This window comes from Amblyomma maculatum, chromosome 1 (assembly GCF_055883805.1).
Source record: "Amblyomma maculatum isolate TAMU_Amacu chromosome 1, ASM5588380v1, whole genome shotgun sequence".
In the NCBI taxonomy this organism is placed as follows: Eukaryota; Metazoa; Arthropoda; class Arachnida; order Ixodida; family Ixodidae; genus Amblyomma; species Amblyomma maculatum.
Window position 1 is genome coordinate 44,590,545 of NC_139344.1, and position 19,414 is coordinate 44,609,958.

General features: G+C 44.5%; 1 protein-coding gene across 2 annotated transcripts in view; it reads right to left on the reverse strand.

Moving 5' to 3' along the window:
- Window positions 1-19,414, reverse strand: part of LOC146202245 (uncharacterized) — a 63,794-nt gene that overhangs the window by 39,698 nt on the left and 4,682 nt on the right. For both annotated transcript variants that reach the window (XM_084588044.1, XM_084588043.1), the window contains exons 3-4: window positions 17,647-17,733; window positions 12,475-12,538 (exon numbers count right to left, since the gene is read on the reverse strand). In XM_084588044.1, the coding sequence (XP_084444170.1) occupies window positions 12,475-12,538; window positions 17,647-17,733 (151 nt within the window). The remainder of the gene's footprint in view (window positions 1-12,474; window positions 12,539-17,646; window positions 17,734-19,414) is intronic.

Genomic DNA, 19,414 nt, shown 5'->3' on the forward strand with positions numbered 1-19,414 from the left:
ATAGCAAAAAAAAAAAAAAGGAACAGCATTATTACGAGCTTTTTATTTATATATTAACCTGTGAATGCCCCTGACTGCGTCTGTGCGATTAAACAGGCGTCGAACGTTTTTTTATCGAGCAGGATAAAACAAGTTGGCAGCGCACCCACTAGGTGAATGTTACAAAGAACTAGAAGAGTTTTTATTCAGTGAAATTGTATGACTTAAGTTGCTGGTACAGTGAGCTAAAAATACGATTTCTAGTTCGGTATAGTTGCCGGTAATATTGTTCTTTAGAGTGAAGGTGCTTGGAGCAGCAGAAAAGGTACCCATCAAAATAGTCGTCACATGAAAAACGCACTTCTAATCATACATATTATCGTCCTTCCATGCGAAACAATAGGCTCGGAAGTTGGGCAGTGTTGACTATATATTGGTTTTTTTATACATTGCGATTGCTCGTTTTCATTTAATTTAATCAGTCACTACAGTCCAACGTTGCTACAGTCGCCCACCGTACCCGCGCACTGTTGATGCCCAAAGCAGCGCTCTTCTGCAAGTAATTCCATCAGTAATCGGCTAGTAAAGTGCTGAACTACTCTCCAGACATAGACCAAACTATTTCTACGCACAAGCAAAGCTTACGCTTTAGAAAATTCGCACGCGCGAACTGGTTTCGAAGGTGGTGTCGCTTGGCGCAGTCTAGGCACGCTGCGTTTTTGCCTACACCCCTTTCGCTGCCGATCGCAGCGCCACCTTTGTTTACAAACATGACGCTTGCCTATACGCTCAAGGGAGCAGGTGAACGGCACCGCTTCCGCTGGTGCTATTTGAAAGTGCTCACCATCTGTCAAGCGCCTGGCAGGTCTGCTTCCTTTAGCAAAGTATTCTTATCATTGAGATTCACTGCCAGATTGCTGCTGACTGGTTGTGCGAAAGCTTCAGTTCCTTCCTTAATGGCAACAACAACACTGGCCGGTCCACGTCCTCAGCCAAGTAAACTTATCGGCCAGGCCCACGCTTCGGCAGCTAGCAGACTCAATGAAGCACTGTCTTGCTGAACAAATGGGCCTAATATACCTCAAATTAAGCTGAAATAGGCCCAAACCGAAGTGTAAATAAATAAATATGTGAATGCAGCATTGTGTGCCTGACCCGGATCCAAGGTTCCCAGTGTGTTGAATTCCTGACTCAAAAGTTTGCCCAAGTTGCCAGCTCCTGTCAATTTGGCCATGACACATGGTCTTATATCATTATTAACGTCACACAAACTGCCAACACAGAACACTGACACTATTGCTGCGCAAGCTTGGAGGCTTCAGATAAACACACAAACAAAGGCTTATCACAGGGTTGACAGCCTTAGTCCTATCTCAAATTAAGCTGAAATAGGCCCAAACCGAAGTGTAAATAAATAAATATGTGAATGCAGCATTAGCGTGCAACTAAACTGCGCAGGAAACGATCGCACAGCAGCAGTTCAACAGGCATTATCCCACTTAGTGCGTCAAGCGGGGATGCAGACAGGTGGTGCCACGGTATGTCCTCACACCCAATTACAGGTTCACTAACATAATACCACATTTATGCAAAACGGTCCCATAGCTAAGCAACAGTTAAAGCAGAACCAATCCTACATCACGCTGTTTGTGCTGTCCGGGGCGTCTATGTACAGGCAATTTGCATGAGACGGTCAGCCTCGAACTTCAACTAGTAATCGAAAGTAAGCGTATGTCCAACCCGCTCTCGAGTATTTACACATGCCCCCTGTGTGTCCTCTATTCGCTGGAGTTTCAGCAGCAAGGAAAGCTCCAGCATGTGTGGTGGCTCCTCCAGAACATCAACTTTTTTCCAGCTCATACATCAAGTTCTTTCGGCTACATTGAGCCAAGTTCAACCACCTAGCTTTCAGAGACTAGCTCCTTGAACAGATTTTCGATTCTGATGGCAAACCAGCTGACCTTCCATCCCCCTCCACAAAAAATGCTGTGCAATGAGCAAAAAAAGACTGAGCCAAAAATCAATGCCTCAGAAGTTTAGCAATGTTGTTATAAGAACAGCCCGCCTTCAACATGGACTTCACCACATCGCATATTTGTTCCTTGGTAATTTGGCTTCACTATACTTTGTCGGTGTCTTTAGGGGAATTGGTATGTCAGATGCTCATCAACTACCATGGGAACTGGGTGGTGGCCAATGGCCGCGAACAACAGCAAAAAAAATACAAACTTACAGATAAGCAAGCCAAATTTTCACAACTAGGACAAGAGGCAATGTAGCATGTTTTGTATGCCCTAATTTATTCTTACATTTTTTTTTTATATTTATGGAAAGTGACTTTCTCTTCACGTGATGTATAATACTTCAAAAAAAAAATTTCGCATGTGCTCGAAAGAGCGTCAAAATGGCTGCATTTCAGTATATTGTTATGGAGCACTCCCAAGCAGCAATCGGGCTAGAGTCCCACTCCGCAGTCGTGAACACCTCCATAAGACCAGTGCACAGACGAACACACCAGCTCTAACTTCAGCATCGTTGTCACTTGGAACACTGCCCAAAACATGCTTGTCGTCTCAAGACTTCTCAACTACACTCCGTAACAACATGTTATAGCAGGATCGCGCAAATTTTTCATTCAGCAACAATTTTTTTCCGAGACTCTGAATCACTTGTTTTTGCATCGTCTCGAAAGAGTTAAACCCATTATACTTCCTGAATGCGAAATAGATGCTTAAATCAGCAAGTCATCGTGACCCCACAGGGTGTCCTTAATAAGCAAAATAGCAGAAGAAGCTGTCGGTTGCATCATTTTAGAAGCCCGCACCCTCGTAAGGTGCAGCTGTTGTACTCAGAACCTCAACATATACAGTCTTTGTCAAAAGCTTAGAGTCCAAGGCGTTTGTTTCTAAGCCATACCGCGTTGCTCATAATACATTCCTAGTGTTTAAAATCATTTGAAGGCAAGAAAACTTTTGTTTCTGCCCTCTCGAATGGCTATTGTGATGCAATGATCCACCAGTCACTAATTGAGTCACTGAAGACATTGCAGAGAAGTTCCCCCACTGCTCAGGCACCCGTACGTACAGCCTTCCAAACTTTTATCAATGTCATGTGTTGCATCAGTAACCGAAACATGTAAACTGCTTCTCTCAGCTACACAGGCTGCTTCTCAGTGTATGAATTCAACAGATAGTGAAGTAAATTATGGTCCCTTTTCTCCAGTAACAAGTTAGGCAGGAATGCTTGCTTGGAACCAAATCAAGCAGAATATGCAGCACTGGTTCTACTCCATCTCGTTTCCTCCGGGTAGGCAACCACTCTAAAGTGAAAGCAGCAGTGAATTCTTTTATGGCACATGCACCACAAGAATAATCGTGGCATACGCTGCTCGTTTGAGAGAGTTAAATACTGAGCTAGTTTTACAGGGTGTTCAGCGCAACACAGACGCACACCGCTGTCTGTCGACAGTGTTTTAGATGATTTTAGACAACTTGGAAAAAGGGCTAAATTTCGCTTTTAAACTACCGGATAATGGCATGCTTCAGTTTCTTGACTTGCGTTGGATGGGCACATATGCTCGGTTTTTTCCCCTCGTGCGCAAAAGGGTCTCTTGCAGTATGATTCTGCCCACTCAAAGGTAGTAAAAAGGGGGCATCGCAACCCACTGCTTGGAGTCGTCACTCCGGAAATCGTGCATACATGAGATGCAAGCCAGCTTTAATGGCCAACTGGACAGGCTCGTTGAAGCCAGCTTCCACGAGTCAGTCTTAGTGCCAGTGGCAGAAATACTTCTGAAGAAGATGAAGGCTAGTGAAAGCCGTAATCAACAGGCGGCAAAAGAAAGGCCTGTTGTGGCTCCATACGTCCACAAAGTTTCTCACGGCCTGAAAAAAGTGGCAAACCGGTTCAATGTACCAGTGGAGTTTTCTGTCCCCGGCACGCCTGCCCAGCTAATCCGCCGCATAACGTGCAAAAGCAAAAAGGTCGGCTCTCAGAAGAAACGTTGTCAGCAGTTCGCTAAGTGCGCCACCAGTGAAATTCCATTGCCTTGTGGAAAGTCCTACATTGGACAGACAGGACGTTGCGTGAATGACTGACTTAGGGAATATACAAAAGACACTGAAAACAATGAGGGTGAGCGACTTGTTTTTGCACTGTAGGGCTTGCATCAATTGTGTACCACGACGTGAGAATTCTGGGTAGAGGCAGACATCAGACGGCTCACGAAACTCTAGAAGCCTTCTATTAAAACAAAACAAAACAAAACAAAAAAAAAAGCAGGTTTGATCAGTGACACAGCTGTTTTCCTGTATGAAGAGCAAACATTTCTGTCACGCAAAGCCTTCCCTTTGATACCTTGTACGCGTGCACATTAGCCGAGAAGGCTATTTATGTGACCTGCTTTCACCCGATTAAACAGTTGGAGTAAAAAACACCCGTGGTGTCCTCTTTCTTGTGTGTGTTGCCCTGAATACCCCGTAATTATGGCTGCTCGTTTGACTCTCTCAAGCAGCAGACGATGCGGATTTTACATTATTTCCGATTGAATCGGGCAAACAGCATGTCATTATTACAGAAAAGGAACCATTAAATGCCGCACCATGCATTAAATTATAGAACGAATAAGCAAACAGTGTAGCCAAGGAAAGCATTTTGCACACTGCATTTATCGATGCAACACTTGATAGAGATAAAAATTTGTAAGGGATGCACAAACTTTCATGCATCGCATGTGCATTCGTTTAAATACAAGTGACTCCACTTGTGCCAGTGGTGCACTGCTTTGGGAACATTTTCAACATATATATTTATTTGCCTGTGAACATACTCTGACAAGTTGACACTGCCATCATCAAGCTTGACTGCCCTCCATGAAAAAGAACAGTTATATCACTTACTTGCCACCGAAGATAAGCATAAGCAATTCGACAACGAAAACAATCGGGAGTGCACCTAAGCTTCTTTAAGAGCATGATGCGATGTTGTTAACCCTTTCACTGTCGAGTGTCTCTGGCCATGATGCACCCCTAGTGTCGGCTTGGTTTCGAGAATCATCAGGGAATGAGTATAGTGATTTCTTTCAGATTATGAACATGATTCAAATAAAATAGTTAATTAAAAATGCACATCTAGTGTTCGCAGAATGAGCTCGACTGGTATCCGAAATCAGTGAGCCATTGCTCCAGTCCGCAGTCGAAGGTCCTGCGCGGTCAGCCATCCAAAAACAATTGCGTGTGTGGAGGGAGCACTTTCAATGGACCCCCACAAAATGAATACAAGTGGCAAGTTCTGAAAAAAAAAAGACAGAGATGGAAAGCGAATACAACAACCTCACTTGCTGCTGATAGTGGTGAGCGAGGCCGTGGTGAGCGAGCAAAAGCGAAGCATGTAGGGAGCAACCCCCCTCCCCTCCCCCATTGAGAAGAAAAGTATTCCCGCAGCGCGGGCGATACTAGGAGCTTCTAAAACGGTTCAACAAGACGACGTGACGAGTACAAACATGCCCGCTTTGTGCTCCAGAGTGAATCTCTGAATGCACAGTGAAGAACGTACGACGGGTACGCCAGCAACAATGCCAGAAGGACCGGCACATCAATGACAGCGAAAGGGTTGATGGCTCCTGCCTCCAGCTCCTCTTGCAGATGCTGAATTGCGAATATTCACTCTGCTACTTACTTAATTTCTAATCTTCAATTTGTGCCTCTATTAATAACCTCGAACATATTCATTAGCATACAGCCGTAAGCAACCCAGTTATGTTAACGACCACCCAACATAGATATCTGTAAATCCCCGCCTTAACCAAGTCATGCGGACATGCCTGCAAGGCCCAGGCCGAAGCGTAGTGTGTCTTACTGATCGACTAAAGGTCCTGAAAGATTCGATTTCCATCTCACCCACCCACCTGAAGGTAGAATCCCAAGTTGACAGCTCCTGCCATGTCATGTGGTCTAGTAACATTACACAACATGCCGGGAAATCAATACATGGCTGTGTCACCTGCCGATCATCATGGTTCAATTATCAGAGCCATGCCCCTAATTTTTCACTCACAATGCCAGCTCCGCCGATGCTGACAACACCAAATTTTCTGTGTTACGGGACCTTTAACGCCACTGCGTTTAAAGAGCTGCAATGCCTAAAGAAACTGTGGTTTTAAAAACAGGCACCAGTTAATGCCAAATTCTACATCGAGAAAATGAGAATAAGTGCCTGCCAAATTGTTTATAAAATTAGCACTGAAGATTCAAATCTACCTACCATTTTAGTAAGGATCCTGCAACTTACTACCTGTAACACCTCCTAACAGCCACTGACATCACTAAGTGGTGCCCTACACATTCTCTGTCTCAACTAAACTTTAAAAAATGTACTGAGTTAGGAGCCTGCCCATAATGAATAACCCCCGCACCCAAAATTTCAGGTAAGTGTAATCTCAGTGTAATTTTTCAGTGTAATCTCCGCCTGCTCCCATGGCTTTATATCAGCATGAAGCAGAGGCATGCATGGCTTTCTTATACCAGACTTTTCTTATCTGCCTTCTTAAATATGAATTCGCGGAGCAAACACTTCAATATGGGCTAGAAAGCCGAGAATGCGACAATGCCAAGTCAGCACTGCAGGCAGCAGCAAGAGGAAGTACAGTCAAGACAAATTTAGCGATCACCCCCTGTGTTAATGTGATAACATTAAGGGGGGACATGGCTCTTAAAGCTATTTTTCTTAATTTTCGACCAAATTTGACACAACTAGGCAGTCTGATTCAGTTTCTTGCGCTGATTTCAAATATGTAACTATTTTTCCAATTGGCCACTTAGTTCAAAAGATAGATGAAATTAATTGTTCACAATTTGCAGAAACAATGAAAAAGTAACCACACTAAAAAAAATTCATATTGACACTTTGCTAGGTACTAGAAAGCATAATGTATACAATGCTAGGAGCCCTTTTTTGATAAAACAAATATTAGCGATGTTATAGCATTTCAAAGTCCATTATTCAAATGTGGGTGCTCTACTGTCTGACCTAGAGCAAATTTAAAAAATTTTTTAAACGTAAATTGCAAAATCTACTCCTAACATTGTGTGCTTCGCACTTTTAGCTACATACCACAACAAAAATTATGGTGCTACCTCCATTGAAGGCAGAGATATCGCTTCTGCAAATAAGCAAGGAGTCAAGAATCGGTGTTTTGAGAAAACGAGAAAAAGAGATTGGCTCTCTTTTAATCAAAAATGCAGAAAAATATTGCAATATTTTGCAATGTAAGTGAGTAGAAGGCACCAGGGATGTAGTCAGACTGACTATGGCTACCTAAATGGCATTTTTTGAAAGCGTGCTACATGTCCGCAGTGGTCTTGCACTTGTTTGCAGATGCCACTGCTCGGCGGTGGTATTTCTCTGCCATGCAATTCATGCTTGGTGTCCCAGGGTTGAGGTGCAGCTCTTTCAACATTACTGCAGAGGAGTTTTGACAACCAGCATTAAATCTCATAACAGCCTCAGCCACAGCAGCTTGCACCGTGAACAGTGAGGCATGCTGTTCTTTTCATGCCAGTGACCATATCAGGAAGTGGACATTCATTGGTGTTTTGAGTGCTGCCCCGTTGGCACCGCTCAAGAAGCCTTTCATCAGACAGGCGCTCATAAATGGGCAACAAGGCCTCACATACGTGCTGAGGCAGATTGTAGCGGTGCTTAGGGGCTGTCTCACCCTTAGCTCTTGCTGCATTTTGCCGGCACCATGAGCTCGGTCCTGGTGGGCAATAGCTGTGGTCCGACACCAAGTCATTTGATGTTATGTGGCGATAAGTGGCCATCACTGCCCTCTTCATTCCTTGCACATCACCCTTGTGAGTCTTCAGGGCACAGCCATAGTAGCTTGTCAACTTTGCCACTAGGTCCGCGGTCAGTTTGCCTTTACCACCAAGGCTCTCCAAACCAGGGCCCTTATGTTTTGTGACGAGGTTTCACAAGCTCGTGCCCATCCGTTTCTGTACATGGTTGATACAGTCTTCTTTCTCAACTGAAATGTACCCATACACCCGGGCATCCTGCAGCGCAAGAAAAGAGCGGCTGTCACCATCTGAGAGCAGGGTGGTGTATTTCAGGTTGTGCCGTTGCAGTGATCTCTGGAAGAGGGTGAGAGCAGCCTCAACTTCCATTTCACCAGCCTTCTTGGTGGTGTTTTTCTGGCATGCATGGGTCTCCTTCCAAGCCTTGTATGCCGGGTCATCCTCGCTTGGGGCACGCTCGCAACCAGCACAAAAATTACTCAGGACCACGTGATCGAGAACCAGTCCTGTAAACAGCTCGATGACCGTGCCGACGCCGATATGGGACGAGTGGCCGCGCGTCACCCAGGAACAGTCGTATGACACAGCAATGTTTCCGGGATTCACAACCTGCAACTCATCATATAGATCCCAGACCGATTGCACGCACAGAGACGTTTACTTCTCGGCAGCAAGAGCTGGCGCCCGCGGCAGCTCTTCTTCTTCACGTATCTTTGCCAAGTTTTGTTGTAGAGGCCACTGCGCGAAATGTTCATGGTCGCAAAAACGTCATTGAGTGCCGTTTGTCGATTCCCGGTGGCTTGCATTGCGTGCGCAGCAAGGACGTTCACAACGAACGGGTTGCACTTCTCTTTTCCGTACACATGGGGCGAGCTCCACGCTGACACAACATCACCGCAGCACGCGCACTCGATAATAATCTTTATGGCGAGGCCATATTCACGTTCACCTTTCCCTACCGTGACGCTACCGCCGCACACCTTACACATCACAAACGACATCAACACGTTTATTGAGTCCAAACTGACGACAACGAAGCCCGTCAAGATGGCCGATAGCGCGGCCGCAACATCGTCAGCGCGAGTGAAAAAATCCATCTTTCGCTTGGTGGCTGGTGTTGACGAAAGAACTTGTAGCTTTTCTTGGACTTCCATTTCTCTCTGCAACAACTCCGTACGCTGCAATATTTCGGTGTCGCGCCGAATGCGGCTGCTGTCCGGAATACATTCACTCGTCGGCGATCCGGTTAGACCCAAGTCCACTTCGGTACTGTCCACGGCTTCGGCATCACTTGCTGTTGGCAGCGGACTATTCTCGACGCCGGCCAAAGGAACTGAGCGCTTCTTGAAGTTGTAGGCCGATCGTTTCTTCTTTTTGCCAACCTTGTGACTCGTGGCAAACTTCGGCGTTGCTTCCGACATCGTGCAGCACTCGTCACAACCCTACGACTGAACAAGGAAAGACGCGTCGCCTGCGGAGGAGCAGACGATGGGAACTTTGCGCGACCAATCACAGCGCGCTTTTTAATCACGTGTGCTAGCTCGACGAATAGAACCGCGCATTTGGACTTTTTTTATGCTCGGATTTCAACGTCACCAGTAAGCCGGCGGAGGCACTTGTGGCGGGAAATGGGAAAAGAAAAGTCGCTCTTTCCAACGAGACCAAGATGGCTGCGATCGCGCGTGTAGAAAACGACCTAAGCGCCTCGGAAAAAAACGTTTTTGCGCAGATTTCAGCTGACAGTAATGCTATAAATTGATTCTGTGGCCCAAATACTGCACCGCGAGATATAAAACCTGGCGAATTAAAAGAATAATAGCTACAGACTCCGAAAATGTCAGTTTCAAAAATCAATTTTTTTCATGATTTTTTTGTCTCAAAGAGCCGTATCCCCCCTTAAAGGCCCCATTCTCCAGAAAAGCCAGCATTTGACACTGACACCGAAGTTGTCGATGATGTGAACGAAAAAAATCAGGAGCATAGATCCCTGGCAGGTGGTAGTTGGCAGGTTAGAAGGCCAGCCAGAGATGGTCGCCCGTAAGTCACGAGCAGCTGCTAACTTGGTATGCTCCTTAAAATGGAAATCGAACCCTCCGGGTCCCTTGGATCCCGAGTGAGACATGCTATTCCAAGGCCATACAGGCTTGTTCATATGGCTTCGTTAAACTGGGCCTTTATATATCTGTGCTAGGTGGTCTTTCACATAATATGGCAGTTTATGAATAATACGCACACGACAACACTACCACGTTTATCCACCTGTATGACGATGCCATTCATGCGACTGCGGTGAAAATACACCCACATACACAGGAGGTACTATTTGGTCAACTTCGGAGGTTTCCCAGCATTATCATGAGAATGATAAAAAATGAATGAGAAAAAAGTTTAAGGACCACTAATTTCTGGGCATCCCTCATAAGAACACAAACAGTGGTATGCCTGACTATGCTTGAAACATGCGCTGAAATTAGGTGTGCATTAAGTGATGCCAATGGTCACGGTTGCTACTTGATGCTTGCTCATGTGCTCCTAGAACTTTGTCCTGCACAAAACTTTCTTCTTTGCTCTTTCCTTTGTATTTTTGCACTGATTGCCAATTTTGACCTACTAGCCCTTGCATGCGTATGTTAGCAATAAAGTACATCACAGCACTAGACTTCACGCCAGGACAGTCCTGTGCACAAGAATCGGCCAATTTGTTTTTCCAGCCATTTCTTGATATGACACTCAAACTTCAAACTGCTTTTGCATCTAAATTTGCAGCACAAACAATGCAGGATGACATACCAAGCTGGATCCTATAATACAGTCGAACCCGGATATATCGAATTTTGGTTATATCGAACTCGCGGAATATCCCCTTGAAAATCCCATGTAAAAGTATAGGAAAGCCACGCCATATATCGAACTTAATTTCACCGGTCATTCTCATTCGATATATCGAACTCCGCACCACGCACTGGAAAGTGTGCTTTCCCCAGAGACGATCGCACCACCCTTGGCCGTTTGCCGCATGCAGTTTTCAAGCCACGTGCGGAAGGAATGAGAGGGGACAGTTCGGCGACGGCTGGTCTGGGCAGCGCCGCGCCCATTCCCCAAAGGCGCGCGCATCTGCAGTTATCGTTTTCCGCGCGCCAACACATGAAGTTTGCCCGTCCTTTTGCCAAGCTATCTCTCTCCTTCAGCACGCGCTACGCATGCGCCAAGCCAGCTCAGCCCGTTTTCAGACAGGCGTCAACGCTTTCTCCAGCATGTGTTGCAAACCCTCTGCGCGCGCGGCGGCTGAGGTGGCTATGGTGCCTGCGGATGTTAAAAAGCGGCAGCTCTCTCTCTCTCTCTTTTTTTTTTTTTTTGCGAGTCATCCTTTCTTATCGTTGTGCTATTCGAACGTTAAGAAGCGGCAGTTTTTTTTTTTTTTTTTTTTTCTTTTTGCGAGAGTCGTTATCTTTGCATGTATGAATCAACGAAAGCACGCGGTCAACTGCTGCGATTATGACGGCCGCCCCAAGCGCGGAGTGATAAATCGAACCAGACTTGTGCAATCAAGCCATCACGGGCACTCTGCCAAGTTCGCTCCCTGTCACCGCAGGAGCTGTCAAAAGATAAACGCGCCCAGACGTTATCGTTGCGCAGCATCTTGGCACGGTGCCAAAAAATGAGCTGTGGATGAGACAACCGAAACAGAGTGACGCGCGCCATCGACATGCAAGCGAAAACGCTCGCGATTTCTGCCGCGGCAACACAGAAACCTAGTTTAGAGCTGCCGCGGTGGCTCGAGCAGCGAGAGGGACGCAGTTCCAACAAGTTTGAAAATTTTTGCTCTGTTGCTGCCGCTCGTCCCTGAGATCGCTCAATCGCTTGCATGTGAGCGAGCTGGCCTTAACGCTTTTTTTTTTTTTTTTTGAAATTCTCCGCGCAAAAGTGCAGGGTGGGTTCATTGTGCAAGTGGGTTGCTGACGCGACAAATACGGTATCGTTTTTTGGCATCATAAGTGCCATCACAAGCCGATTTTTGTATATCGAATTATCGATATATCGAACTATTTCGCGATCCCCTTCGAGTTCGATATATCCGGGTTCGACTGTACAGAAATTTAGGCTGTGCAGCTGAAACTCAGCTTGTGTGACGTGATGCCCCAAAGAACAAGTGGCATTGGCTTGGTTTGATTTATGGGTTTTAACATCTTAAATCGACTCAGGCCATAAGAGATGCCATAATGGAGGGCCCCAGAAATTTCGACCACCCGGGGTAATTTAACCTGCACTGACATCCTCCATTGAAACGCAACCGCTGCTACCGGGATTCAATCCCGCATCCTTGGTTAGAGCACTTGAGCACCCTAACCACTGCGCTATTGCGGTCTGGAATCAGTCGTATTAAAAAAAGTACTGTGCTAAAATGGTTGGTTTGGTCTGGTTTGGTTTGTGGGGTTTAACGTCCCAAAGCGACTCAGGCTATAAAAGACGCCGTAGTGGAGGACTCCGGAAATTTCGGCCACCTGGGGTTCTTTAACGTGCACTGACATCGCACAGCACACGGGCGCCTTGCTTTTCGCCTCCTTCGAAAAGCGGCCGCCGAGGCCGGGATTCGATCCCGCGTCCTTGGGAACAGTAGTCGAGCGCCGTAACCACTGCGCCACCCCGGCGGGGTCTGTGCTAAAATGGGTTTCATTTAATATTCAGTAGTGACCCCTACCTTTGCACCATGCTTGCAGCTGGTGGCCTTGATATGCTGCTACTGCGGCTCAAGTTTTCCACAACTGCAATGCAAGGGGAGAAAGAAAGGTTAATGAAGCAATTGAAAAAAAAGGAGACCTCTGATACTGTATTATTATTATTATTATTATTATTATTATTATTATTATTATTATTATTATTATTATTATTATTATTATTATTGTTGTTGTTGTTGTTGTGGTGGTGATGATGATGATAATATTTTACTGAAAAAGAAAGAAAAAAGCTTCAAGTTCTTTGAGGATATATTTTTGGGCATTTGTTCTTTCCATTAATGCAAACTTTTCGCTGGCTAGTTGTGTGCTGTGGTGGAAACTAAGTTCATAAGTTGCTGAGCTGGCAGTGAAGTCAAGGTCATGTTATCCACTGATACTAATTCACCCATTGTTGTATAGAGCTAGATGATTCACTCATGCAAATAGACCTATTTCGAGCTAAGTGGAGCTTAACACCAGAAGCAGGAATAAAGCTCACACACAAACTAGCCATCTGCCATCTTATCAATGTTTTGTGGTTGTGATTGGACTGGGGTTGGGGTTGGGGTTTGGGATTGGTTGGGTTGGGTTATGAGTTTTAACCTCCCAAAGCTGCTCAGGCAATGAGAGACACCGTAGTGAAGGGCTGAGGAAACTTCGACCACCTGGGGTTCTTTAACGTGCACTGACATCGCACAGCATGTGGGCACCTTGCTATTTGTCACCAACGAAAAGCAGCCGTCGCGGCCGTGATTCGATTCCGCATCATTGACCACAGTAATCAAGCGCCCTAACCACTATGCCAACACGCCGAGGCGTACATACAGAAAAAGGCTCCAGACAACTATTGAGCTTCTGCATTTTGTGTCTATTGTCTCTTGCATCGTAAGATGAAACTGCCTGAAATGCTGAAACGCGATGAAGAACTCATCCTCAGTTAAGGTTCTTATCATGAGGCTCAAAATGTCATGGAAAACCTCAAACTGTTCTTTGTGCTCACAGGAGAAAGGGGACCGTACATATTTCTATTAAAAACCGTTTTTCAGTCCTCTCACTTTTGCAACCCTTTCCACATCTTACCTGCAAAATGTAGGTACAAAAAAAAAAAAAAGAATTGATGGGACACAAAAGCTCAGACTTTAAAGGTATGACGCAATAATGTTACTGCCTCTCATTTGCTGGCGACCCTTGCTTTTTTCATTCGAGTATGTGCACCTTGCAACTCGCTTTATTACTCATGGCATTTTAACATATGCCGCTATTATCCCACACATGCTCATTAGCCTACTGCAGGGGTGCAATAGTAGCAGAAATAGGATTTTTAGCAATTTTTGGAGCAGCAAAATCTTAGTTCCGGAGCAGTAAAATCCGTATTTGGAGCAGCTCACGGGAAAAAAACACCTCCACTTTGTAGCATAAATTAAAATTTTGGAGCCATTAAACAGGGAAGAAACCTTACCTTCGGGACAAAAAAAAAATGTGAATATTGGATTGTATGGATGTGGTTCAAAGGAAATCTAACAAGGGCCACCTATCACAGGCGCTTGGCATATTTCGTTCAGGAATCCGACGTGCAGCTATTTCTTTAAATAAGCATTTTGTACCGCAAGGCATGGTATCACACACACACAAAAAAAGAGTGAGCCATAAAATCAAGGAAGTTTATTTTTCAAACTTTGCGGTGCAAAAAATAATAATAATAATAATAAAAGCTACAGAATGTGCTTTTTTTTCTTTTTTGCATCTAGCGCGGTTTGACAATCTCAATCCGGAGATCTTGCTCACAAGACTCTTAAAACAATGTTTTACTGTCTGCGAAATCCACACCTTGTGTCGCGCGACGGCAGCTCCACAAGAGCCTAATACGAAGCCGTGACTGCTATCAGCCTGTGCCCAAAAGCAAGTGCAGTACCAAAAAATACAATACTGATTCAAAAGCAAACACAGAAAAAAAAAAAAAGAAAAATAGTGACCAAAGGCGAAAGGGCAAATACCGAAAGCAGATACAAAAGCAAGTCCTAAGCAAAGAAAAGTGATGAGCGAGCACGCCCTCGGTTGGTGATATACGCTTTCTAGAGGCTGGTGATGACTATGGTTTTCACTGGATATTTTGATTAAGGGGAGGTGGGCGATGACTCAGGATATTAGGCACAGATATTCAGGATATTCATGCACACAGCAGACTTTACAGTATTTCGATGTTCCGGCACTAGTGAACGTTAATTTTGACAGTCTTGGGCTACACTATGGTGTTATGGAATTCAAAATCTGGGCTTCTGCGCGTTCCCCCCAACCCCCCCCCCCCTCCCAATTCACAAAAAGAATTCACGTCTAACATATCAAGTTATATTATCACCAACAGAAGCCATAACTGATGCATCTCCTAAACTACCTGATGAAGGGAAAGTGAGTAGAGTCTATCGGCGAGACCGCAAAATAACAACCTTGCTGCACATGAATGGTCCAACGAAATACAGAATACTTCCAGAAGCCACATAAAAAAAAACTAGATACATCCATTAAAAGCATGCGGCGCTTAAAACAAAGCATTGAAGTATTGCTCCAAAATCACAAGCACCACGACGGCCCTTTTACCAGTGCGACGCAGTAGCAGTGGTGCCTCGTTACAAACGGCCCCTTTGCGTTAAAGGGATGCTTCACCGCACGAACTGTGACCCGTGCGTTGAAGCATCCTCAAACCGCAAACGGTTCAGCATACTCACAGTGGAGGAAGCATGTGAATGCTAGAGGAAAGCATGAGTAGGCGCTAGAACGGCGTGACGCCATTTCAAAATAAAAGGCCAGTGACGCGCGCTAGAGTGTGAAACGTCGTGACTGGCCATATCACGGTCGCAGAAAGTTGTCCCTGAGCATGACATACTTTTGCGGGTATTCAGCGTATTTTGGCGCAAATTCAACAAAGTTCGCACTTATGGTGCAGAAATATGCCGCTGTATCAAAAAGGTGCAATAGGCGCAGCTGCTGCACCCCTGATACTGTTGTAAACTGCCACATTATATGAAGGACCACCTAACACCGATATAAAGCCCCTCTAAACCAAGCTTCACAAAAGTGCCTGCGTGGCCTAGAGACACTAGAAGGCTGGATTTAGATCTCACTTTCTCATAGCAAAGGTGAAGCCAGAGTTGGCAGCACCTACGAATGCAGCCATGTCATCTGTCCACTACTATGTATCTGCCAGAGGCATACCTGCGATTTTTCGCTTGCAATGCTGACAATCTCATCGCTGAGTTTTCTGGAGATCAAGGCCATTAATGATATTGCGTTAATAACACTTAGAGCAGGTGTGGTACCCTCCCACCCATGGCTCTAAACTTTGAAAGCCCACATTTCAAGAAATGTGCATTCCACTGACACTAGTTTGTTATGGCTTGAGAGGTTACAATTTGGGCTTTCCCTGTATTTAAGCATCAGTTGAACACTCTAAGAATATGCACACAAAACATGCACTGCTATTGGTTTTTCGAAGCATGTGATTCATACAGTCTGATTTAAACAAACATGAAAGTTTAGTTCTGTTTCATGAAAACTGCAATGAAGCAGAACAGTGAAAGAAGGAAAAAGAATTTGTAGCAAATGTCTTACTGGGCAAAGTTTTTTTGCTCTCTGGAAATAGATTAACTTACTGCTGCAACAATTTCACAGGCATTGCACCAAGTTCAAATGTTATGATTTCAAAAAAAGTTCCTACAAATTCAAAGGAAAGGTTATCGCTCGGAATAAACACAGGCTGCAACCTCCCCGACTGACTGGGGTATTCTGCTCACATTTTTGCACCTTTCTACGATATCTGCCACATGTGAAAGACCATTTTCAAGGGATACTATTGTAATCAATTTTAATTATGGCATTGCACAACACACGGATGTTTTTGCATTTCACCTCCAATGAAATGTGGTCGCTACAGGTGAGTTAAATCCCGTAATTCTGAGATCAACAGGCAAATACCAAAGGCAGTGAGCCATTGTGGCAGGTCATCATTTTGTACAATATAGATTGTATTAAATGCTATAAAGCTCATGAGTCACACTTTATGGCTTTCATCTGTTTACAAATCCCGGCAAATATCCAGCAAGCTAGCTGGCGCTCACATGAACTACTGGATGAGCTACAATCACTACATTCGTACCACTTTGGTTACAATGCCTCTGTACAGTGCATTTTAACAAGTGCCCCATTTCTTTTGCTTAGTCGATACGGGCCAAGATGGCTGCCTCTGTGTCACAATAAATTTTGCCCAAAAATCCCGCATCAAGGTTTGCGTAGCGATGTCACAAACGATGCCATCAGTTGCACTGAAATCATGGCGCAAATACAAATAACTTCACTGACACTGCCTTTTCTCTTCAAGAAATATTATAAAACATGCATAAAATGCAGTAAATGAGGTCTAGAGATCCCAAATTCAAGCTTTCGGAAAGAAATGGACAAGAAACTGCATACAATTACTGTACTTTCACAATTCTAAGCACTCCCTGATTATAAGCACTTCTTTATTTTCAGCATCCCCTCTAATTCACAAAAAAGAAATTTGGAAAAAGGTTAGCACATGAATCTAAACATTCCCCCCTTGTTGAGCTAGAGCCGTTGGAGCCCTGAGGTGGTGAGGCGTCCGTGGCATGATCCCCTACTTCTTTTGTTGCTGTGTTCCTACACTACATGACAGCTGGTGGTACAGAACGTCAAAAGCGGGGCGAAAGTGACCCCAATAACTTTTATCAGCGTGTAGTAGCCATTTGGCGCAGCTTGGAAGGTTTTGCAGGCTTCGCAGCCTGCTTTGTTTTGTTTGGTGTCAGCTGCTCGACATTCGTAATAGAAGTCGGGATGAGTTTGAAGAGGGCTGCCTCAGCTTGAAGTTCACACAGAATGTCATCGTGTTTGCCAAAGATGTTTGCCAAATAAAATGCTATTTCTCATGCCCGTCTTGTTCAGGTATCGGACCTGAAACTGCGGAAAGGGGTGGGTGGGTGTATTTCAAATTTTTCAAATCTAACGATCTCCCCTCCCTTTCAGCACCGCAATCGTGAAAAAAAAGGGGGTGGTCAGAATCGCGTAAACATGGTAAATTGCTAGGATATCAGAATGTACCCCTGGTTTCCCAGTTATGCATAATGCGTTTTACACATCACACTTACCGTAAGCTTTGTCGTTACTTGTCTTTTTTGAGCAGCAGTGCCAGACCACGACAACGGCCAAGATTATCACAATGAGCCCCACAGCACCTGTCATCAAACAAGCAACACAAAACAAGATCAATTCATTGTCCACCACACTGCTGAACCATAGAATAGCAGAACGGAGAAAGTGAGCTTAGTGATGAATATGATTACATTTGTACATGCCTGTCATCAACATCCTGCATTGAGTGTAATTAATTTTTCTTCGATAGCTTCATTAAAATCTGCACCTCTAACCTTTTGACAGATGATCCATAACACCAGCTTTAATGAACAACTATCTAGGCTAGCGAACGCAGAATTTCCCGTTCACGTCATATTAAGAACATGTGATAAACCGATCAATAAAGTAAAACAGTCGTGCGCAGGTTCACGGGAGCCAGAGAGGGCTGGACAGAGAGATACAAAAAGATATGTGGCCCTGCCATATGTGCATAGTCTATCACACAATTTGAAAAATGTAGCCAGAAGGTTTGACGTTAATGTGGTTTTCTCAGCACCAAATAAACTGTTAAACATGTGCAGCATAGTTAAGAACAAAGCAGCGAAAAAAGTCCGGGAAAGAAACACTTGTCAGGTGAAGCATGAGTTTTCCTATGTTCCATGTAAAGCAGGAGTGATATACAGGATTCCGCTATCTTGTGATAAAGTGTATGTGGGTCAAACAGGCAGGTGTATTAATGTTCGGTTACGAGAGCACAAGAGATCATTAGAGATTGGTAAAGGCTCTAATCTGGTTGCACATTGTAAGGGGTGTGATGGCTGCCATCCTTTTCTAACACAAACAGGTATTTTGGATGCCCATCCGGCACAGATTAACCAGGAAATCATTGAGGAAAGGCATATCATGCGATTAGGTGAAAAATGTGTTAGTGAACCTTCAATCGCTTTAACAGATAATGAGGTTGGGTTTCCTGAACGTGGTATGTGTGCTGGGTCATTATGACTTGGTTTTTTGTTTAGCGGCTTGGCTTGGATATTTATACTGTGTGTATTTTCAATAAACTTCAGTTGCGAGTCAGCGCCCATCCTGTTTGCTTCTTGATCTTCGTCCTAGTCTGTAGTGCTATTTATTCATCATAAACTATGAGGGCATCATTCAATCGCTTCATTCATTAAACATTTATAATACGTCCCATTCAAATAACTCGTAACTTGCCTTACATGCAAGTTCCTGCAGTGACTAGATATTGCAATGCATAAGCAATCATCGTTCTCATTTAGGTTTCCATAAAATAAAAGATCAAATTCTTTCCCTCCTCCCATGGTCCTCATTGTGCGATACACCTTGAAGCCCGGTGCAACGCTGAAGCATGGTGCACACTTTGCAATTCTCATCAAAGACATATGACATATGTACTACCTACAGCAAATAAGTGATCAAAACTAGAGTTATTTGACACACACACTAGTTTCTATAGGTGGGAATAGTCAAAACGGGGAGTACTGCACATTCGCAAAAAATGAGCTGCGTGCTTAGACACACTTCACGGGGCAAATGCACCAGAAGCAGACTCTACGATGTATTCCTTGATTAAGAGGTTACAACCCTGCAATTTAAGGATTCGGGCAACACTAACAGCTGGCACAATCCTGAAAAGAAAAAAAAAAAAGTGCACCTCAGTGTAATTATACACAACTTGTGGATTGCAATGAAGTAACAATATCTGAAGTGTAAAATAAACTATTGAAGGCATACCTGCAAAATTTCTGCACATTCAGTTCT